Source organism: Heterocephalus glaber, unplaced genomic scaffold, assembly GCF_053883595.1.
Source record: "Heterocephalus glaber isolate CG9 unplaced genomic scaffold, H.glaber_assembly_v1.0 deba00001481, whole genome shotgun sequence".
NCBI lineage: Eukaryota > Metazoa > Chordata > Mammalia > Rodentia > Bathyergidae > Heterocephalus > Heterocephalus glaber.
The window spans coordinates 12,907,412-12,931,747 of record NW_028258317.1 but is presented as its reverse complement, the minus strand read 5'-3'; the positions used below and the strand labels follow the sequence as shown (position 1 = coordinate 12,931,747).

At 42.3% G+C, this 24,336-nt stretch overlaps 1 protein-coding gene across 2 annotated transcripts in view; it reads right to left on the bottom strand.

Moving 5' to 3' along the window:
• The window catches only part of Gabbr2 (gamma-aminobutyric acid type B receptor subunit 2), a 367,556-nt gene that overhangs the window by 150,433 nt on the left and 192,787 nt on the right, over positions 1-24,336 (bottom strand). For both annotated transcript variants that reach the window (XM_087183622.1, XM_004864946.4), the window contains exons 5-6: positions 23,042-23,107; positions 18,171-18,371 (exon numbers count right to left, since the gene is read on the bottom strand). In XM_087183622.1, the coding sequence (XP_087039748.1) occupies positions 18,171-18,371; positions 23,042-23,107 (267 nt within the window). The remainder of the gene's footprint in view (positions 1-18,170; positions 18,372-23,041; positions 23,108-24,336) is intronic.

Below are 24,336 nucleotides of genomic sequence, written 5' to 3'. Positions count from 1 at the left end.
AATACAGGAAGAAATAAGAAGTAATAGAAAGTATAAATATGTGAATATATATACGTGAAATATGACACTAGGGCCAAGAAAATCTTAAAGAAGAAGAATAAAGATTAAGGACATACACTAACAGATATCAGACATTACTATGAAACTTTGGTTTCATAATTGGGACAGTGTAGTATTGGTTAGAAGATAACCAAATAGATGAATGGAAGATAATTTACAGTCTAGAGACAGATCCACACTCTATACAGGCATTTTATTTATGACAAAGGTGACACTGTAGCATGGGTGATGGGGCGGGGGAATAATAGCCCTTTCAATAAATAGTCTTGAATCAACTGTTGGCCCAGAAGGAAGGAAATGAATTTTGATCATGTTTGAAACTATATATATATAAAATCAATTTTATGTAGATTCCATTATCTAAATGTGAAAGGTGTAAAAATACTTCTAAAACAATAGGAAAATATCTCCATTAACTTGGGTGGTTAAAAATACTTTAACATGACACAAATATACTAATCATACAGAAGATTAATGAATTAGATTACATTAAAATGACTTTCCTCACCAAAATACATCAAGAGAGTGAAAAGATAAGCCACAGGATGGGAGAAGATAAAAAATATTACATATAATTCCCAAAGGATTCATATCTAGAATATAAAAAGAACTTCTACATTCAAGCCCACTTTTGAGTGGAAGAAAAACTACAACTCTATAAGAAACAGGCAGAAAATTCAATAGAAAAATGGGCAAAACACTTTAATAGGCAATTTCAAAAGAGGTTATCAAAATGACCAATAAAGATATAAAAACATGCCTAAATTCATCACTTATCAAGGAAGTGCAAATTAAAACTAAAACAAGATACCATTACACACCTACTAGACTGGCTAAAATTAATAGCTGACACCAAATGTTGGTGAACATGTGAACCAAGAGAAAGCTGTGCTCACTGCTGGTGGGTGTGTGAACTGGTGTAACCACTTTAGAAAGATGTTTGGCAGTGTCTGCTAATGCTGAACATATGCTCAACCTATGACTCAGAGATTCCACCCCTAGCATGCATCCAAGAGTAATGTGCACATAGAATACTCATCAAAATACACCAAATACATAGAAATAAGTCAAACAGAGTATGTGGAAGAATTTCACCCAGAATGTTATGAAATATTTTTGGGAGCAATTAAAAAAGACATAAGTAAATGCAGGGTTATATAAAACTCATGGAATTGAAGACTCTGCTCCTAAGATGACAGTTTTCCCAAATTGATCTACAGATATAGCAAAATTCCAATAAAAACCAGAACAGGTTTGTGTGTATGGTGCATAAATTGACAACCTTATTTGAAAATCTACACAGAATTGAAAGAGAGAAAAAAAAACAAGAACACTCAAGACAGACAATCTCCAGAAGAACTAACTAAGGTGGAGGACCCACATTTACTACTTATCCAGACTCATTACAAAGCTAGGGAAAGTTCAGATGCTTGGGTGAAAAACAAACAAATGGAAGAGAAATTAAGTTTATAAACAGAATCAAATATATGCAGTTACTTGATGTATGACAAAGGTGATATAGAAGTACTCTGTTGGAAAAGACGGATGGTTCAATAAATGATCCTGAGCCAATTAGATAATTCCCATGGAAAAATAAAAGAAGAAAGGAAATCTTGATCCTTATCTCATACCATAGACAAAATCAATTCCAGGTTGATTATAGATCTAAATATGAAAGATAAAATAATAAGGCTTCTAAAAGACAAAGTAGGAAAATACTTTCATGGTCTTTAAGTACAGTCTATTAAAGACTTTCTGTTCAATAAAACACCCATTTATAGAATTTCAAGGTAGGTGAAGATGCTGAAAGCTGTATTTAAATGAGCCTCCCCAAATCTCCTAAAGTATATTAAATATCATTATAGCTACAAAAGTCTTATATGAACTCTTATCATCACCAATAACTGAAAACAGAACATACCAAAACTATAAACTAACTGTGAGTAAAAAGAGAAAAGTTATTAAACTTCACCTGTGTTTTTGCTTTACCATGGTCTTGTGGCAAACAAAAGCAGATTGAGAAAGCTGTAGCACAGTGTAGAAGGTGGGAGCTATATGAGGGTGAATTGAATAATTATCAGAATAACTAACCCAATCTAAACATAGTACAAGAAGCATCTGGAAAGAGCAGAACACTTATGGTAGTATAGGAAAGAGATTTCAAAGTACAATAATGTTCATAGCAGCACATTCAGAATAGTTTCAAACCAAGCGATCCAAATGTCTACTAGGGTAGAACAGATGAGCTGTTAACATTCATGGATGGGAATGCTATGGAATAGTAAAAATTAAGTCATGTCTACATCAACGAATACCACTAATATAACATGTGAAAGAGGAAAAAGCCACAAAGAGCATACATTGCATGAGTTGGTTTACATAAAGTTCAACAGCAGGCATCTGAATAGTGAAGAAAGTCAGAAGAATGGCTGATGCCGGTGGTGGGGACTGTCTTGGACAGAGCATAAAAGCCCTGGGTTCAGGGTTGCTGGTTAAATTCTTTTGTTTGACCTAAGTGGTGGTTACATGGGAGTTCTTAAATTTAAAAAATTGCCTATAGAAATTAGGTAAATAATTCCTTTTACAATAGCATCCAAAAAAATGAAATATCTAGGAATCAATCTAACAAAGGAAGCAAAAGACCTCTACACTGAAAACTACAGCACTCTGAAAAAAGAGATTGAAGGAGGATATAAGAAAATGGAAAGACATCCCTTGCTCCTGGGTAGGAAGAACCAATATAGTGAAAATGGCCATACTTCCAAAACTACTATATAGATTTCATACAAGGCTGGTTGAAATTCCAACAATATACTTCACAGAAGTAGAGAAAACAATACACAAATTCATTTGGAACCAGAAGAGACCTAGAATAGCAAAAGCAATTCTAAGCAACAGAGAAACGGCAGGGGTTATCACAATCCCCAACTTGAAACTATACTACACAGCTACTGTGATAAAAACAGCATAGTACTTGCAAAGAAACAGACCTGAAGATCAGTGGAATAGATTAGAAGATGCAGAAACAACTCCAGACATACTCAGGCACCTCATCTCTGACAAAGGACCCAACCACCCTTATTGGAGGAAAGATAGCCTATTTAATAAATAGTGTTGCAAAAACTGGATTTCAACCTGCCAAAGATTAAAACTAGATCCATACCTATCACCATGCACTAAACTAAGATCAAGGTGGATTAAAGATCTAAATATTAAGACAGAAACACTAAACTTGCTGGAAGATAGGTTAGAACTCTTGAAGACATTGGCATAGGAAAAGACTTTATGAACAAAACCTCAGTAGCATGGGAACTAGCACAAAGAATCAACAATTGGGATCTCATCTTATTAAAAAGGTTCTGCACTGCAAGAGAAACCACCAACAGAGCTAAGAGACAACCTACAATGTGGGAAAAAAATTTTAGCAGCTGTACCTCAGACAAAGGACTACTACTTAGAACATATAAAGAACTGAAAAAAATCAGATCCCCCAAATTCAAAGACCCAATTCAAAAATGGGCATTTGAAATGAACAGACATTTCTCAGGCAGAGAAGTAAAACAAGGAAATAAACATATGAAAAAATGTTCAACATCACTGGTCATTCGAGAGATGCAGATGAAAACAAAACTGAGATTCCACCTCACCCCAGAAAGAATGGCTGCTATCATGAAATCAACCAATAACAAATACTGGCAGGGGTGTGGGGAGAAAGGAACACTTCTCCATTATTGGTGGGAGTGAAGAATGGTGCAACCACTGTGGAAATCAGTATGGAGATACCTCAAAGAACTAGGGCTAGAGGTTCCATTTGACTCATCTATTTCCCTGCTGGGTATCTTCCCAAAAGAATTAAAAGAATCATACTACAGTGATATATGTGCACCCATGTTTATAGCAGCACAGTTCATAATAGCTAAGGCTTGGAAACAGCCCAAGTGCCCATCAACTGGAAACTGGATAAAAAAGATGTGGTTTTTTTTAAAAAATATATAAAATGGAGTACTACTGAGCCATAAAGAACAAGAAACTAGAGTCATTTATAGCTAAATGGATGCATATAGAGGCCATACTCTTAAATGAAATAAATAGGACACACATGTGTAAATGCTGAATCATTTCTCTGGAGTGAGAAACTGAAAGTGTAAATAAGGATTAAAATGAATAATTGATAATGTGAAACAGGAAGAAAAGGTCCAAAGTGGGAGGGGAAATGGGAGGGGAAGGGGAAAGGAAAGAAAGGAAAGGAAAAATTATGAGAAAAGAAAAAAAATGGAAACAAAATCTATGTAAATAGGGAAGGGTGAAGGGCATACAGGTAAGGGGGAAAAAATAAGAACCAAGATACATCATGTACAGGTACAAGCACCCAATGATAAATGTAAACGTACTGTATACCTAAAATGTACCAATAAAAGAATTTAAGCAAAAAAAATATTGCCTACAAAAAAAGGAGTACAATCCAAGTAGCTAAATCTTTGAAGCAGCCTATATGTCCAACAACAGATAAATAGATAAAGAAATATGGTACATATACACAATGGAATACGATTCTGCCATAAATAAGGATAAATTCAAGACATGTGAATTCTACACCCTGGCTGTGGCCACCTGCCAACTCCAAGTCCACTCTGCATTTTGTTTCCTCCCATCACAGGACAGCAGAGGCACTGACAAACCAACCAATCAACTCGATTAGAAATGAAGCCAATGCCCTGAAAAAGAAGATAAACCACAGAGAGTTGGAAGTTCCAGGGAGAAATGAAGGACCAGGCCAGCAGTGCTAGCCCCAAGAAAAGCCTATAGCTGTTGTAAACTACAAAAGTAGTATGGGAATTCACTCTGGCAGTGACTCCCCATAGCAAATTAAAGTTGGAGAAATCCAGTGCAGTGCCTGGCATCTTGGAGATGGTTTAATCAAGAGCCATTGTGGGAACAGAAGACCGTTTAAGACTTAGCCACAGACTAAGAGATCAACTTCACTTCAGGATCTCCAGTGTTACCCTACACAGTGATTAGGTGAAAGACAGCCACAAGAGACAGCCACAGAGAGGGTGTGGATCAGATAGACACACACTGAGAAGTTCACGCTCAGGTCAGGAATGACATGGGGCCCTACCCTCCATGGTGAGAATCCAGTCCCAGCAAGTGTGTCTTTCAGCACAGCTAGATCTGAAAATGTTGGCATTAAGTCTATCAGTTTTCTTGAGATCCTACTCTACTGCCTACATCCAGAAGAGATCAGTGGTCTGATTACTTTCTCCATCTGCCAAGGAGATGGTTTAGATGCTTAGATGGTTGCCACATCTGAGGTATATGGACAGAGGGGCCTCTGGATCGGGGAGGGGGGCACCTCACAAATCTACAGGCTGCAAAGCTAGGTGGAGAAAACCATGACTTGCTAGATTCCAAGTCTGTAGATCCTGGAAAGAAACCACTCATTAAAAAACATAGAGGAATTTTTTTGGCCTCATTTTTTTGGTTTTTTTTTTCTTCATTGGCTTTTTGGGGTTTGGGCTATCTTTATTTTGAAATTATAAAAGAGGAGATTAAGAAACAGACCAATAATGTGCTCAGTGAGCTTAAAGAAGATATAACTAAATAAAAAATGGACCTTAATAACAAAATAATCAACGAGCTTACAGAAGACACTAATAAAAACCTAGATGAGCTAAACTAAATAATACAATACATAAATGCCAAGTTTAACAAAGAATTTGTGTTCACAAAAAAGGTACCAAATAGAAATCCAGGAGTTTAAAATTTCTGAGAGTATGGGCAGCAGAAGAAACCAATATGAAAACAGAGCATCAGAATTAGAAGACAGGGCTGATATTAGTGACTAATTACTCAGATACCTTGAAAACAAGAGAACATGAAAAAAGGATCCAACAGCTCCTAGATGTGCAAAGAAGACTAATCTAAGATTAACTGGAATTAGTGAAAATTCAGAAGTCAGCACAGATGGCATAAAACACCTATTTACAGAAATAATAGCAGAAAACTCCACATTTGGGGAAAAATTAAATGTATAGACAAATGAGGCATACAGCACCCCAAATATCCATATTCAGGAAAGAAATTCTCCACAGTACATAGTAAAAATTCCAGGAGTCCAAAACAAGGATAGAATCTTAAAAGCTATTAGAGAAAAGCAACAAATCATTTATAAAAGTAAACCCATTAGAATTATAGCAGACCTGTCAACACAAACCCTAAAGTCCAGGACAGGTTGGAGTGAAGTGTTTCAAGCCCTAAAAGAAAACAACTTCCAACCCAGACTGTTATAGCCTACAAAACTATCTTTCAAAATAGATGGAGAAATAAGGTCATTCTATGACAAAGAGCACCTTAATAAATTCATTACTACTAGGCCACACTCTAAAAAGGATATCCTAGAAAGAGAAAATGAAGCCAACAATGCCAAAAAGTCTAATAGAGTGAATACACCATGCAGGGTGAACAGTTAAGCAAAGGAGAGAGAAAAAAGGAAATCAGCAACAGGAAAATAAAGAGGTGACAGGAATAAGTCAATATCTTTCATCAATAACTCTCAATGTGAATGGTCTCAATTCCCCAATCAAAAGACAGCCTGGCGCTGGGGATTTAGCTCAGTGGTTCCTCCGCCTGCCTCGAAAGCAGAAGGACCTGAGTTCGATCCCTGGTACCAAAAAAAAAAAAAAGACAGCCTGGAAGAATGGATCGAGAAAAATCCCAATGATATACTTTATAAAAGAAACACATTTAATCCAAAAAGAAATTCACAACGAAAATCAAAGGATTGAAAACAATATTCCACGCAATGAAAACCCCAAAACAAGTGGGAGTAGCTAGCCTATTTTCAGTGGGCTTCAAGCCAAAGCTGATCAAAAGAGGCAAAGAAAGATATTACATATTGGTTAATGGAACTATTCAACAGGAAGAACAAACAATTATAAAGACATATATACCAAACCAAAGTGCACCCAACTTCATAAAACAAACGCTAATAGACATAATAGACCACATGCTAGCCTATAAAGTACGCTTAATTAAAAGCCAAATAATCAAAATTATGTATATTATCAAATTACTATGCAACGAAACTAGAAATCAATGGCAAAAGAAACCTCAGAAAATATGGAAATGCATGGAAATTAAATAATATTCTTTTGAATAATGAATGTATCATAGACAAAATCAATGCAGAAATTAGACAGTTCCTAGGATCAAATGATAATTCCAGCACAACATACGAGAACTTCTGGGACACAATGAAAGCAGTCCTAAGAGGAAAATTTGTAGCTGTGAATGCCCAGATCACAAAAACAGAGTGAGCCCAAATAAATAACCTAGTGATGTACCGCAAGTTTCTAGAAAAACAAGAACAATCCAAATCCAAGGCTAGTATAAGGAAGGAAATTATAAATATGAGAGCAGAAATTAATGAATTTGAGATTAAAATAAATACAAAGAATTAATGAATCAAAGAGCTGGTTCTCTGAAAGAATAAACAAAATAGGCAAACCCTTAGCCAATCTTACCCCCACAAAAGAAAGAAAAGACCTAAATCAATGCAATTAGAAATAAAAAAGGTGAAATCACAATGGATACCAGTGAAATCCAGAAGATTCTTAGTAACTATTTCAAAACCCTGTAAGTGCCCTCTGACAGTGTTGCCTTCTTTAGCTGGGTGTGGTGGTGCACACCTGTAATCCCAGCACTTGGGAGGTGAAGGCAGGAGGATCAATGCCTAGGATACATAGTGAGTTAAAGGCCCACCTGAATTAAATAGTAAGACTCTGTCTCAAAACAAAGCAAAAAATAATAATTTGGAGAATTTAGAAGAAATGGATAGATTCCTAAGATACATATGAATTACCAAAACTGAACCAAGAAGATATAAAAACCCTGAATAATCCAATAACAGACAATTAAAATAAAACTAATGAAAAAGTTACTAAGAGAGCCCAGGACCTGATGGATTCACTACTGAATTCTACAAGAACTTCAAGGAAGGTGTATTGCCAATTCTCCTTAAATGCTAATGAATTAGAAAGGGAAGGATACTCTCAAAGTCATTCCTGGAAGCTAGCATTATCCTGATTAAAAAACCAGACAAGGATCCAACCAAAAGAGAGAACCAGAGGTCAATTTTTTTAATGAACATAGATGCAAAAATTCTGAACAAGATTCTGGCAAATGGAATGCAACAAATTATCAAAAAGATCATATATCATGACTAATCCCAGGGATACAAAGATGGCTTAACATATGCAAATCAATAAATGTAATATATGACAAAAACAGAAGCAAGGACAAAAAAATCACATGATCATCTCAATAGATAAAGTAAAAACCTTTGGCAAAATCCAATATCCACTTATGATAAAAAATCCTGAACAAAATAGGTATAGAAGGGCCTTATCTTAACCTGATAAAAACCATAATATATATGCCAAACCTTCTACCAACATCATATTAAGTAGGGAAATGCTGAAAGCTTTCCTTCTAAATTCAAGAACAAGTCAAAGACATCTACTGTCTCCACTCTTGTTCAATACAATTCTTAAAACATTAGCCAAAGCAGTCGGAAAAGAGAAAAGAAATATAAAAGGATATGTATAGGGAAGGAAGAAGTCAAATTATCATTATTTGCAGAAAACACGACATTCTACATAGAAGACCCCAAAATTTTCACCAAATACCCCTAGAATTAATGAATTCAATAGAGTATCAGGATACAAAATCAACACACAAAAATCAGTAGTGTTCCAGTACAACAATAATGAACCCTCTTAGAAAGAAATTAGGAAAACAATACTATTCACAATAGCATCAGGAAAAATTAAGTATTTAGGAATTAACCTAACCAACAGGCAACTGAAATGAACAGAAACTTCTCAGAAAGGCCTCCACAATACTCTGAAAAAGGAGACTGAAGAAGACATCAGAAAATGGAAAGATATCTCGATCCTGGATAGCCAGAACCAATATTGCCCAAATGGTCATACTTTCAAAACTGATATACAGATATAATGCAATCCCAAGCAGAATACCAACAGCATTCTACATAGATCTAGAGAAAATAATCCTAAAATTTATATGAAGCCAAAAGAGACCCAGAATAGCAAAAGCAATTCTGGGCAATAAGAGCAAAGCGAAAGGCAACACAATCCTGGACTCAAGTTTTATCACAAAGGTACAGTGATAAAAACAGCATGGTACTGACACAAAAACAGACACATGAGTAAACAGAGCAGAATAGGAGGATGCAGAAACAGAACCAGGCACATTCAGCTATTTGATCTCTGTCAAAGGGACCAAAAATATACACTGGAGGAAAGATAGCCTCTTTAATAAAATGGTGCTGGGAAAACTGGCTATCTATATGCAAATAATTGATTCTAGACCCATATTTGTCACTGTGTACCAAACTAAAATAAAAATGGATTAAAGATCTAGATGTTAAAATGAAACAATCTGATAGATTGTAAAAGAGGTAAAACTTTTGAAGACATAGTCATAGGCATGGACTTTGTGAAGAGAACACCTGTCGCACAAGAAATAGCACCAAAAATCAGTAAATGGGATCACATTAAATTAAAAAACTTCTGCATGGCAAAGGAAACAACCAACAGTGTGAACAGAACAACCAACAGAATGGGAAAAAGTTTTGACAGCTATTCTTCAAGCAGAGGTCTAATATCTAGAATATATAAAAAGCTAAAATATTAGACCCCCAAACAACAGATCAAATAAAAAAATGGGCAAATAAAATGAATAAAAATTTATCAGAAGAAGTACAAATGGCCAATAAGTACATGAAAAAATGTTCAACTTCTCTGGACCTTAGAAAAATGCAAATTAAAACAACAATGAGATTCCATCTTACTTTAGAAAGAATGGCTATCATCAAGCAATCAAATAGTAACAAATGCTGATGAGACTGCAAGGTAAAAGGAATGCTTCTACATTATTGGTGGGAATGTAAAGTAGTATATTCCCATACGGAAATCAGTATGGAGATTCTTCAAAAAACTAGAACTAGAAATTCCATCTGACCCAGCTATTCTCCTTCCATAAATCTTCCTGAGAGTTAAAGACATCATATTACAGTGATACATGCATACCCACATTTATAGCAGCACAACTTGTAATAGCCAAGCCTTAAAAGCAAGCCATATGTCCATCAACAGATGAATGGATAAAGCAAATGTGGTATTTATACACAATAGAGTACTACTTTGCCATCAAGAAGAATAAAGCTGAGTCATTTTTAGGAAAACGGATGCACCTTGAGACCATAATATTAAGTAAAATAACTCAGATGCATAAGCTGAAGTACCACATGGTTTCTTTTTTATGAGAAATCCGAAGTATAAATAAAGAGGAAAATAAAAGAAAGGTAACAGGAAAAAGGAGAGATAGATCTTTTGCAAATATATCTTTTGCACCAAGAGTTGGAGGGCATGGGAAGAGAGGGGAGAGGGTGAAGAAATTGAGATGTGTTACATACATGAACCAGCTCCCCACGAGGAATGTGATCATTATGTACTCCAAACATATACTACTAAAAGATAAAAATTGGAAAAAAGGATAAATTTCAGTCACACGTAGGAAAATGATGAACCTTGAGACCATAATGCTATGTGAAATAAATCAGATGCAGCAAGTTAAAAATCACGTGGTTTGTCTTATCTGAGAAACCCAATATATAAATACTTTAAAGAGTAAAATAAAAGATAGATAACAGCAAACAGGGAAATAGAATTTGTGGAGATGGGAAGGGGATCTGAGGATGGGGGGAGGCTGGAGGGAAGGGAAGGGAAGGGAAGAGAAAGTAAAAGGATAATGATGCAGTATATGTATGTACCAATTCCCTGGAGTGCATGTATCTACCATGTATTGCAAACATATAATAATAAAATAAAAACATAATCAAAAGCCATCCTAGCTGGGGATTTAGCTCAGTGGTTCTGCCACCTGCCTCGCAAGCGCAAGATCCCGAGTTTGATCCCCGGTACCAAAAAAAAAAAAAAAAGAACCCTTCTCCATTGCTGGTGGGAGTGCAGACTGGTGCAACCACTGTGGACATCAGTATGGAGATACCTCACAGAACTAGGACTAGAGGTCCCATTTGACCCAGCTTTCCCCTGCTGGGTATCTTCCAAAAAGAATTAAAAGAATCATACCACAGTGATATATGTGCACCCATGTTTATGGCGGCACAGTTTGTAATAACTAAAGCTTGGAAACAGCCCAAGTGCCCATCAACTGGAGACTGGATAAAGAAAATGTGGGTTTTTTATAAAATGGAGTACTACTCAGCCATAAAGAATGAAAAACTAGAGTCATTTATAGCTAAATGGATGCATATCAAGGCCAAAGTCTTAAGTGAAATAAATAGGACACACGTGTAAATACCGAATAGTTTCTCTGGTATGAGAAACTGCTAGTGTAAACAAGGGTTAAAATGATTAAAATGAATAATTTATAATCTGAAAGCAGAAAAAAGGTCCAAAGACGAAGGGGTGAAGGGAGGGGAAGGGGAAAGGAAAAGACGGAAAGGAAAAACTATGAGAAAAGAAAAAAAAATGGAAATGAAATCTATGTAAATAGGGAAGGGCGGAGGGGGTGAAGGACGCACAGGTAATGGGGAAACAATAAGAACCAAGATATATAATGTACAGGTACAAACACCCAATGATAAATGTAAACGAATTGTATACCTAAAATGTACCAATAAAAGAACATCAACAAAAAAGTCATCCTAATCCTTTTTGCCGTTCATCACCTCACAGGACTTGGGCCACAAACTCTATTTCACTACTCTTCTCTTCTGTCCTCAAGACTGCTATCCTGATGAATAAAGAGAACTAACATTTATTGTGTCCCTAGTGTGTGGGGGGCACTTGGAAGGCTACTTCCTAGAATATAACCTCATATAATTCTCACAAATCTGTGACAGAGACAGTCTTAACCCTGTCTTGCAGATGAGAAATATACAGAAAGGTTACAAGAATGGCCAACATTACTGTATCCCTCTTGGGTTCATCTGCCTATAACATTAAACAAATTGTCAGTGATTTAAATGAGTTTCTTTTTTTCTTTTTTTCTTTTAATGTAATACAAGTAGATATTAATAAAGAAAATATAAAAGCCATTCTTTAAAAACTTTTCACAAGAAAAATAATTAGAGAATAACATTGGTAAATACACTGTGTATCATGATCTTAAAAATATATTTTTATTTGCTAATCTATCTCTCAACTCATGTCCTAATAGTACTACACCTTTTTGCATAAAACATTTTTATTATTAACAAAGTATGTCACACTCAGTAAAATTTCAAAAAATTTCTTTCTATTTCACTATATCTATTATTCTTTTTGGTCCTTATTTACACTTTCAGAGAGTACAGTGTGATATTTACATGTGTGTTTGATTTATTTCACTTAAGAGTATGGTTGCAAGGTGCACCCATTTTATCTAAAAATGCCTCAAGTTTATCCTTCTTTATGGCTGAATAGTAGTGCGTTATATAGAAAAACCACATCTTTTTTATCCATTCATCAGTTGATGGACATTTGGGTTGTTTCCAAGATTTAGCTACTACAAACTGTGCTATGAACATGGGTGCACATATTTCTTTCTTATGTAAAAGACTTCCATCAGTAGGCATTGCAGAGCTGCCACCACAACTTCATAGTGTAACTAGAGACCTAGGCACCTACCTTTATGTTCCACAACCTAGAAAGAAGTTTCCTTTTCAAGGTCACTTCATGATCCAAGATGCCTGCTAGAACTTCAGAAATCCCACCTACATTCTATTTAACACAAAAGACAAAGAAGAAAAAGGGACAGATCTCCCTTAAAGGAACCTTTCTAGAAGTCTCATATTATATTTTGATTTATATGCCATTGGCCATAATTAGAATCCTGGCCATAGCATGGGAAGCTGGGAAATGTACATTTTTAGCGGCATGACAACATATCCAGTTAAAAATCAGAGGTGTGTGACTGAGGTAGAAAGCAGGAGACAGGCATGTATGAGTGTTGGTGGAGACAACCAGCCATCTGCCTGAATCAGTTGGGAAGTGGTAGAGTCAAGACAAATCTAGCCAGTGATTCCTCAGCAGGCCATCAAACCCTCCTGAGCCTGTGTCCCTCCACCACCTACCTACCTCTCAGGGAAGTGAGCATAAGGACACAGAAACTTGGTGGTGAGTACAGAGCATCAGTTCTGTGAAGCAGAGTGCCCTGTTTTTTTAGGGTACATGCCTTTTCCCACTCAGCTCAGAACTGCCTAAAAGCTCCCAGTCCTTGGTCATGGGGCTCATGCCGCAGGGGCAGATGGACAAGCTGTGGAGATTCTGCGCCCCAGGCTGAGGCCTTTCCAGGTTTCTGTGTCCCCTGGCCCTACTGTGTTAGAAAAATGGCCGCTGGTGGGCACAGAAATTTCTAACCAGCAACATCACAAACTCTTCCAGAGAATGAACCTGAGCCTTTGATGGGGGCTGGGTCTCTCTGAGGTGCCTGCTGGTGCAGCGGCCCAGCTCTGTGTCCCAGTGGCACACAGAAACGGGAAGAATGTCCTTACAGAGAGCAGACCATCACTGAGAAATCAGGCTGACTTGTAGATGTTTACAATGGGAACACAGGGAACAGGACCTTGAAAGATGGGAGTTGACACATGAAGTCACCAGTGTCAACAGTGACTCTGCAGGAGTGGAGCAGTGTGGGGGAACCTCAGGGAGGAGAAAGAACAGGCACTGGAGTCTTTGGAGGTGAGTGCAGGGGCACTACCTTGAGGCTTGGAGGATGGGCTGTGGATGTGCTGGGGACAGCCGGAAGGTCCCCACTGTCCCAATGCTGGACACTCCTGTGGGGAGCCCTGGGCCTGTGCTTCTGCAGGGAGCCCATGGTCCTCTGACCACGCACTCCTGGTGCTGGCGAGCAAGTCAGGCACAGCCTGATGTTAGAATCAGACATCTAGAGGAGGGGACCTCTAGGGACTGCGAGCTGGAGGGGCCACTGACCTGCCAGGATCTGTGACTCTCTAGCAGAGTCTCTCTATCCTGGGAGATTCCAGGTTTAGCACTGTAGCCCGCCCCCAAGCTGCACCATGATCCGCACTGATTGACACAGCCAGAGACTTAGGCTGTGTGTGTCCCAGAGCCAGTTGGTACAAACCTCCCACTTGCAATAGAGGAAACATACCCAGGGAGGGGGCATGGCTCAGAGGCCACGGATTAATGGCTGCGACACAGGATGGAACCAGATCTTTGAATCTCCAGAGCCAGGGGATCCTGATAGAAAGACAGCACAGAAAGCGGATCTAGAAGACTCCCAAGCATGTCACAGCCTGGGCGGGTGGAAAGGGCACAGAGCAGAGGCTTAGGAGTCCTGGACTTGCCTCTGACCTGCCTGGTGAGCCAGTTAGACACTGGGGGATGCCAACAAATTCCACCAAGTGGAGAAACAGTTTAAAACAACAGAAACAACTCTTTCCCCATCATAGAAGCCAGAAGTCCAAGATCCAGTCATCATCAGGATGGAGGCTCCGTGGGACCGTCCCCAGCCTCTCCTGCCTCTGCTGTGGTTGTCCATCAGTCCTGGACACTCCTTGCCTTGTAGCCACATCACTCCAATCTCTGCCTCCATCTTCACAGGGCTTCTCCGCTGTGGATCAAGTCTCCCTCTGTCTTTCTCTTACAAAGACACCTGTAGCTGGATTTAGGGCCACCTGGGTTATCCAGGGGTCCCTTCTCTAGAGTCTCAAGTGAATGACATCTGAAAACAGTTTGTTTCCAAATAATCACAGTCACAGGAACCAAGAGTGAGGATTTGTGGACATATCATTTTAAGGCCTGCTAGTAAACCCATCACAATGCCCTTGGCTGTGTCCTTCCCCCTTTGCCCTCTAGATGCCTGCTGGTAAACAGTGAGGACCGTAAGAGCTCATTCACTTGCTGTAGTCTACAAATGTTTGTCTTCATGGACACCAATGGGTCCAAACCTATAGGCACTAACTCAGCAGCCAGCACCACACTGACAATGGTCCTGGGCCCCACTCCCTCAGAAGAGGGCGCTCAACAAGCTCAAGCATAGAGGACAGGCTGGAAGTGGGAAGGGCTTGACAAACAACCTGTGCAGGACTGGGACTACAGTGAGACAAACCAAACATTTACTTCAGGTGCAAAATTTTAAGGGAAGCCAACACATAAACAAAAAACACCTTCAGAAATCAGGATAAAAATATTTTAATGCCATATTTTTAAAAATCACAATGATTTTGGCATTAATTTTGGTTTTTGAGAAAGCACTGCATTAACATATATTGTTTAAAATCCTTGATGACTGAAGTTTTGGGAACCTCCCTAAATTTTTCTCCCTCTGGTACTGGGGATTAAACTCAGGACCTTGCATTTCTGAGGTAGGTGCAGCACCACTGTGCTAAATCCTGGCCCTGGAACCCCCCTAAATTTTGCCCTTAGTCCCCACCCCAGATCTCTAAGTTACACTTGGAAGGGCTTGGGGTGTTTAGCATGTTGGAGGCTATCCTCCAAGAATATGATCTCCACTGTCAAATCTAGACAGATGGCCACTGAATGGCCAGTGGCGTTCCCCAGAGGGCTGAGTAGGGAATCTAAGGGGGCAAATAGTGTGGCCTGCTACCGGAACCCTGTCATCTGGTGGAGACAGGACTGGGCCATCTCTAGGAGCAGTCAGAATAACTTCTTTTCCAGGAGGCAGAAAAACCACAGCCTTCCCCCCTAACTTCTGTCACCTTGTCACTCCAGCATAACATGAGAAATGCCACCTCTTGCTTCAAAAACTGTAGGAACTAGTACCGGGACTCCTTGACTTTTGGGGCCATTCTGATGGCCCTGCTGTATGGTGGGGCCCTAGAGATGGGTCATCCACTATTATAGCTTGTGTCTAGATGTTCCCCCAAAGCTTCATGTAGGGCTTTATGGAGGTGGCTGGATCTAGAGCATGTGATGATGGGATCAAGGATGTGATGCTAGGTTTGATTCATGGTTCGAAGCTAGGATTAATGCTGCTCCACCCTGGGTGTGAGTGCTACCTGCCCTAAGGGTGGATAGCCTTGTTAAAACATAGGGGACAGAAAGAGGGTCATTGCTTGTCTCTTGTCATTTGTCAATTGCTACTTGTTGCCTTGCTGCCTTCTGCCTGGCATGAACTGTTTCTCCTCTGCAATGCCCCTCTGCCATGCCACCCTACCTTGGAGCCAGCCAGCTATGAATTGAAATCTCTACAAAGTGTGAACCAAATGGTGTTGGGTATTTTATCTCAGCAATGAGAAAAGTAACTAAGACACTCACAAATGTGGGGTACAGTGAATGGTCACAAGGTGTCCCACACATGGGACAGGGGAGAGGTCACCTCCTCACCAGTCCTAAACAAAAATATTAAGGAATGAAACTCATCTGAGTGACATCATTACAAATGTCAGTTTTTCCTTCTGAAACCACCATGAAAAATACTCTTCCTGAGGAGGGAGCAGCCTTGTGTTTTACTCCACCCTGTGTGGCTCCTGCCTGGGATAAAGGCCCTGCCCCCAGGAACGATATTCCATAGACTTCTCTGGGTGCCTCAGGGTTCCATCTCCATTTAGCTTTTGGTGGATCATTTAAATCTCTCATCTTCTTCAATCTGTCAGTTTAGTTATTATACTCTCTGCCTTTACGGATTTTTTCTTAGTTTTTGTATTGCCCTCAAATTTTATACTATTTTTAGCTTAAAATATAGAGTATTCCTGGACCCAAGTTATACTGAAACAGTGACACCATTAAAAATAACATTTACCAAAATAAAATGAGTCATTTTTGCTCATTATTCAACACCTCAAAAATTTTATATATGCATTGATTTTGGTATGAAATTAGGGGTTTTTTTCAGTATTTTCTAACCAGGTGCCAAGATGATCTAAGGAGCTGTTTGCAAAATGTGTCCTAATGATTTGCCATTTTTTGACAAATCAATAAATTATTTGTGTAGTGTTGGCTCTGACTGAGATTAAATAATGAACAAAAGTGTGTGTTTGTGAGTGTGTGTGTGTGTGTGTGTGTGTGTGTATACTTTATTGTGAAACCTTTTCTTCAAATGAAACCAGGTCAGGCCAGGGATTTAGCTCAGTGGTTCCGCCACCTGCTTAGCAAGCACAAGGACCCAAGTTCGATCCCTGGCACCAAAAAAACCCAAAACAAATGAAACCAGGTCCATGAGAACCCTGGGGCTGGGGCTGGGTGAGAATTTAACTCTCAGAGAAGGGGAAAGAATCACACGCTCGCTGCATGGCATTCAGCTAGAGGTCAGAGGTGAGACCTGGACGTCACCACTGTCACCAGGGCCATCATCCCGAGTTCTGATAATCCATGCACTGGATGGAATGTGCACTTGTGAAATGCTGTCAGTGTCCCATATTCACACATGGCCCTACAGGACAAACAGGCCAGGGGCTAGTGACACCCATGAAGGGTGTGGAGGCTCTGAGGACAAAGGCCTTATCCGACCTCTGTTCCCAGCTGTGAGAACATGCCAGTATCATGCTGGCCACACCCTACAATATGCCATTAATCCCATGCCATCTAACCTCTGGGACAGCGTGGAGGGGGCAGAAGCTGGGAGCTCAAGTTCTAGGCCATTTAGCTGGGAAGTGGCAAAATTGGGCTTGGACCAGTCTGGCTGGTCAACAGCACATTTCCCAAGGGCTTGAGGCGTCTTTTCTCCCCGCCAGGACAGCATCGAGCATGAGATGAAGGCATCATGGACACAGAGAGGACAATCCAAGTCCGAGGATGACATTCCAGGTCCTGGACAGAATCTCAAGGGCCCTGTGGTCAGTGGCACAAAAGTCAGGACCCCAGCTCTGCCTGAGAGCATCCTCACCTCATCTCATCCTCACAGGTCCCTAGAGGGTACACATCAGAGGGCCAGCTGTCCGTATCTCAAGGTTCCTGAGGCTCAGAGAGTCAAGTGATTTGCTCAGAGTCACACAGCAACTTTCAGGACAATATCCGTGCATCTTTGGCTACCATTAGCAGAAAAGGTGATCAGAGGGGTGGAGACCGGGGGCTGACACGGGCATACAAGGCACTGACCTTCCCCGAGATGGTCTTAATCTGCTTGGAGCTCAGTGGCTCGAAGTCCACACCAATGTAGCCCTCCATGGCCGCCAACAGGTTCTTTCGCAGGCAGCGGGAGGAGTTGGCCTTCGTGCGAACCTGCTCCCACCAGGAGGGCTCATACCAGCCGGGGATGATCCACTGGTACTTGCTGCCGAACATGTTCTCCTCATAGGCCTGCAAAAGAGGAAGGGCGCAGTGAAGGCACTGAACCCCTACTTGGTGTGCACTGTGCCATGGGAAGGTGGGGGAGGTCAGGCTTCCTGTCCCCAGAGGATTTGCTACCAGCTTTATCTCCTGCTCGGTCTCCTCCTTCCTATCTCTCAAAGGGCCAAAGGTAGTTTATGGACAACCTGAATAATAAAATCAGCAATACTGTAAACATGAAAACCCAAAGGGGAAAATAGAAATGATTCTATGGTTCCTGGAGGTAAAGGGAACAGTAAGTAGATAGGCAAGCAGACCAAAAGCCTGACAGTGTACAGAAATAAGCTGCATAGTTCACCATGAGCTTCCTGGAGGCCCAAGAAACAAGGGCAACAGGATTATTAACATAGACTTCATTATCAGTAAGGAGAAAATATACTCTTATGGGGAAAATATACTCTTATGTGCTCTTTGGGGGAAATGACAGGTTCTCATTAGTGGTGTGAAGGCCCAGTGGAGACCAGAGCACATGTGGGTGGAGATGCCAGCACCCCATGAAGGCTGGATGAAGTTTAACCTGGAACACAGCAGCCCTTCAGTGCCTCCCTAAAGACTCCCTGGCTGTGGAAGGACACAGTGGGGACAATTCATGTCCCAGCTGGTGTCCCTGGGCATGAAGCAGGGCCAGTGTGAGAGGCCAGAGGACATGGCACAGTTGAGTGGCTGCCGTGGGTAGCTCAGGTGGCTCTGGCCCCTTACTGGCTGAAGGGCTGCAGCTCCACCTACTTCCTCATATTACAGAAAAGCTGCTGGGGTGCCCAAGAATATCCCACATCCCAGTCGGTGACTGCTCAAACTGCCCCATCTAAGAAAGGACAGCTGCAGCGTGGCACCTTCTCCCTAAGAGTGGGTTAGAAGGTTTGCACCTTCACTTAAACTCAGATTCCATCTCTGTGGACTCCACCCACTGCTTCAGTGAAGGCCATGGAGAAGATTACACATTTTTCAACGGAAGAGCCCTTCAATTCTCTCAAGGCAGTGACCAACACTGCCTCTTATCTAGGCTTCTCTCACAATATGTGCTTTTCTCACAAGCAGCTGTGCTTGGTTCAGATCTACTGCTTATGCTTCTTGTTCCTTCCTACGTGTGAGGTCTGTGCTATCCCTTCTCACTGTCCTCAGGTCCCTCTCCTCACTCTGAACCTGCTGCTCTAAATCTGTGCTGGGCTCAGGAACCAGGGCACCTGTCACACATCTGTGTAGAACAAGAGCCTGCAAGTGCTGAGGGAACAGGTGATGGGCTCCCCAAGCCCCGGTGGATGGGACTTGGCCACATCATCCACCGAGGTACCGTGGAGATGCTGCTGAGACTCCATCCCGGGGTCCCAGCTTTAGAGGAGCTGGGATTGCTGCACTAGAGGGTCTATGCTGGGGTGCCAGTCTGTGTCCTCCTTGAGGAGGGACCTGTCTGCTGTCTCCCAACCTCCAGCACTCAGCCCAGTGCCTGGTGTCCAGAAGGCACCTAAGAAGCAGCTTTGTGGAGATCCAGCGAACACACTGTGCTTCCCGCTTCTTTGGTCACCCTGTTTTCATTTTCCCCACCCAAGGTGGACAAATGATATCTGATCCAAGGCCACCAGATGGGCCCTTCATGCAACAGGCATCCTGAGTGCATGTTCTTCAGACCCATGAACTGCTCTAGTTCTTATGAACAGTAAACATGATGGGAATACTTAAAACAAAACCCCACTTCCTCTTTTTATTAGGTTTCCTTTCGCCTGCTCCCTTCCCACACGAGTAAGGTTCCCAGTGATGACACTCACGTTGGCAAAGCAGGTCAAAGCGGGGCTAAGGCTTCCCCTTTGGTGGCTTTACTTAAAAACCACAACCCCACAGGGCAGACAGGGCAGGGATCATTGCTTCCATCTTAGAGATGAGGCAGCTGGGACCAGAGATGTAAAGTGACCTGCCTAAGGACACACAGCTGGTAGTGTTGAAACTGGAATGCAGCTCAGAGTACTGGCGAATTGAGACCAGACCAATTGTGTGCTGGAGCCGACATGAACATCTTGACACAGGGCTATAAATAGGCTTTGGCACATGCTAGCGTCTGCCCTCCCGCTGGGTGGCAGCTCCAATCTCGAGAGCACAGCAACATGCTGCATTTAGACAGCGAAGCCACGGTGGTCTCCATGTGGCCCATGGCAAGGACAGAAAGGTGCTCTTGGAGACTCTCCTCTATCACCACTGCCTTGGTCCAGGTGAAGACACTGAGCAGACTCCCCACAGGGCCTCTGGACCTGCAGAAGACTGACCTAACCGGATGGGACTATGTGTCCTTGGGGGCTCATCCCAGCTGAGGGTCCTGTGTGGGGACTTGACCCTTGATGAAAACTGATGAAGACACTAAAAGAAACCTCACCTCGGGCCAGGGTTTTAGCTCAGTGGTTTCACTGCCTGCTGTGCAAGTGCAAGGACCCAAGTTCGATCCCCAGGACCAAAAAAAAAAAAGAAGAAACCTCACCTCAGGGCACCCACTTCTAATAGCAGCAGAGGGCAGGGCGAGAGGTGGGAAGACGGGAGGTGGGACCGAGTTCCACACTATGTGGAAGGCAGTCAGCTAACCCACAGCACAAAGGCCACTCAGAAGCCACCTCAGCACAGGCCCAAAGCAAACTCACAGCCATGCAGGACACTGGTTCAGTCCGAATCAGACCATGAGGTCTGTTGGCATTTTTGCAAACAGGAGAGGGCCTGTGCCTGGTGTGGCATCTTCATGGATTATTGTTATTAATTTATTTTTCCTGGAGTTATCTGTTCTCCTCATTTGACCAACACCGGCCCCCACTAGGCACTGGCTCTTTGGAGGGCCTGGGGATGCAGGGGGAGAAAATCCAGCGTCTTCCTTAAATATTCTCCAAATTGGAGTTTTGTTTTCCTTCATAAAATGGGCCTCTCCTGGACCCTCAGTGGTAAGAAGTAAGGTTTTAGGAGTTTGGGAGTAAAATCCTTAAATCTGAATTTTCTGTACTTTCAGCTGCTCTCATGCTCCTCCTCAGAGTGAAATCTGGAAAGACCGCATGCTGTTTCTAATTGCTTCATCAGGCGCTCAACACGCCACAGAGCCCATCAGTGCCATCATTATCCCATGGTACCTTCACATGCTTGGGACCCTAAAAGAGCCTGGCATTTGCTGAGGCACTGCACTATTCAGGCACCAGGCAAAGGGTATTTGCATACTGAACATCCATGTCCATCTGGAGAGATGGGGACATTACTGTCCCTGTTCTACAGCTGAGGCTCAGAAAGAGTACACAACATGCCCAACCTCAGTGCTATGTAGCAGAGCAGGGACTCAACCTGGGGCCAGCTGGCTCTTGAGTGCCGAGCTCACCCAGAGCTTCTGGAAACCTCAGCCTTGGCCATGGTCATTCTTGTCCCCTTCAGCCTCTGCATCTCTGCTGAATCGAGGTGCCAGAGCAAGGTAGGACACCCTAGGCTAAGTCTCCAGCAGAGAGCAGAGGGACACTCCGCCCTGATGTGCATCTGCAGTCTGAGGCCACCTTGGTCCCCTGGCAGCTGAGATCACACTGGTAACCTTAAGTCAGCAGACCGTCTGGTAAACTGGGGGTCAGTTGAAACCCCCAAAGTCCCTTCTGTTTCCAACACACAGCACTCCCCAGGTTTGCCTCTACCACCTTGACAGTAGGCAGCTCAACTTGTTCTGACATAACTTACATCAGAAACATTCGAATTTACCTTCTTGGATTTAATCAAACATTTCAGCCTATTCTACTTTTTCATACCCTGGCTCTGCCATCTGACATAGTTCATGACCTCTACAATTTCTGTAAGGTGGCTATTCATAACCTCATCTAAGTTACTGACACAAAGGTGAAAGGGAACAGAGATCTGTGGTCCATCGCTAGAGACTGCACCCAGAATAATGTCAGTATAAGGGGAGGTTAGTGGGTAGACAATGACTCACATAACTGGGCTCTCATTCTGTTGGATGTACTCCTGACCTGGCTAGAGGAGGGGAGACAGAGCATCAGAATGCCAACAGACTTCATTCCTAGGTCAGCGCTGCTCTGATATTACTAAGTTAGAAGATCATGAAGAAAAGCTCAGTTTAGATTAGACTGGGAATTGGGTGACCAGGATTGAGTTTTGGCTTGGTCACAACATGGCTGAGGGTCTTGGGGTAAGCCCCTTTGCCTCTATGGGCCTCTATTTCCTTATCTACAAAATGGGATAATCATAGCTCCCTCACAGGGTTGTCCAAAAGATTAAATGAGAAATTAAAATGTACTTTTTCACTTGTCACGCACCAGATAACTGTAAAGGACTCAGAGTTAGACAATGAAGAGTTAATAGTTTGTCCTAAATTTCAGACTCAACATCCTGCTTGCAGGCCAGGGAAGGGGATTGATGTCTTCCACCTCGCCTGGTGTCTGGCATCTCCCTCTGTGTCTGCAAAACATGGGGCTGAGTGTGCATAGCAGTGGCTACCAGGGCTTCCCCGGTGGTCACTGTGGGCTTGAAGATTGAGTTCTGGCTCCCCTGGGGTAGCTTCCTGAACAGAGGGAGCGGGGAGCAGAAGGCTTTCTCCCCAGAAACCCAGGCTTCAGGTCTGTAGGACCAGGGAGAGAAGAGAAGCTTGGTGAATCATAGACACAAACAACACCTGTGTTACTTACACAACAGAACACTTTTGCCGCCATGTTCTGGTCAAACTGGCCAAGGATGATCCTCACGTCATTCCCCTGTGGAAAGAAGGACATGCAGGTGAAGGTGGGTAATGTCATGTGTTCCCTGGGGCTCAAGGCCAGGGGAAGAGAACACTCTGGGGCCTGGCTTCCAGTCACAGGCTCCGCCTGGCCTGGGTACACAGAATCTCACCCCATCAGGCCACTCTGCCTCTCTGAGGGGTTCTCTGGGTCCAACAGCTGTCCTCTCTGGTCTGGAGGGGAGCCTGGGGCAGGACTGCACCAACTGGAGGCCAATAGGGGGAGCTGCAGGGTCTTGAAATCTTCCATGCTCTCTTCCAGCCAGGATGGGCAAACCCCAACAGGCACTGAGACATTATCTAATCTTCACTTTCCATACAGGGAAACTGAGGCTAGGAGGGGAAAGGCCTTTCCAGGGGAGCTGGTAGCAGAGACAAACCCTGTCCCCTCCCACAGTGTTCTAGATTTTTTTTTCTGTCTTCTTGATAGTGAATCCCTGAAGACATTCTCAGAGCCTACAAAGCTTCCCATGTAAGAGTCGCTCCAGCTCCACCAACCAGCCTCTGGTGGGGTGCCTCCTTTTCCCACCTCAGCTTCAATCTCCTTGGCTGAAGGGTGGCATAAGAGTGGCATCTACTTTATGGATTGTTGGGAGGACTCAGAAAATCCTTGTGAAGTGCTTAACATAGTGCCTGGTGCATAGTAGATGCCTAGTAAGAGCTAGGTAGTCTTTAGTATTTTATAACTTTCCCCAGCCTAATTACTAAGGAAAATTTATGTTTGAAAGGTCTATAAATGGGATTATGCTCACTGTCTCAGTTTGGTTAATAGGTGAATACTGTACAATAGCCCCTGTAACTCTTTCATTCATTCAACAAACATTTACTAAGCATCTGCCTGAGGCTCCCTCCCAGGTCAGATAATGGGCCCCTGGTCACCTTCTAGAGGACTGGGATATAGCCTGTTCCATAGAGAAGAACCAGGCCCCAACAGGACACACTGGGCAGTCACTAGGAGGCCGGCCCGGCCCTGACCCACACCTGCTCCCACGCAGTGGCCTCCTGGCCTCTGCAGTGAGGCCCAACCTCGTAGGAGGCACTCCCTTCCTGCTGTTCGTCATCCCTTCTAGCAGACCTCAGGCCCTTTGATGCACGAAGAAGAGAAACATGCCTTTAAAGATCAGTTTTTAGCATCTTTCAAAATTGGAAAGTGCTGACTGGAAGGCCATTTTACTCATCATGTACTTTAGCAGAATAAAAAAGGCT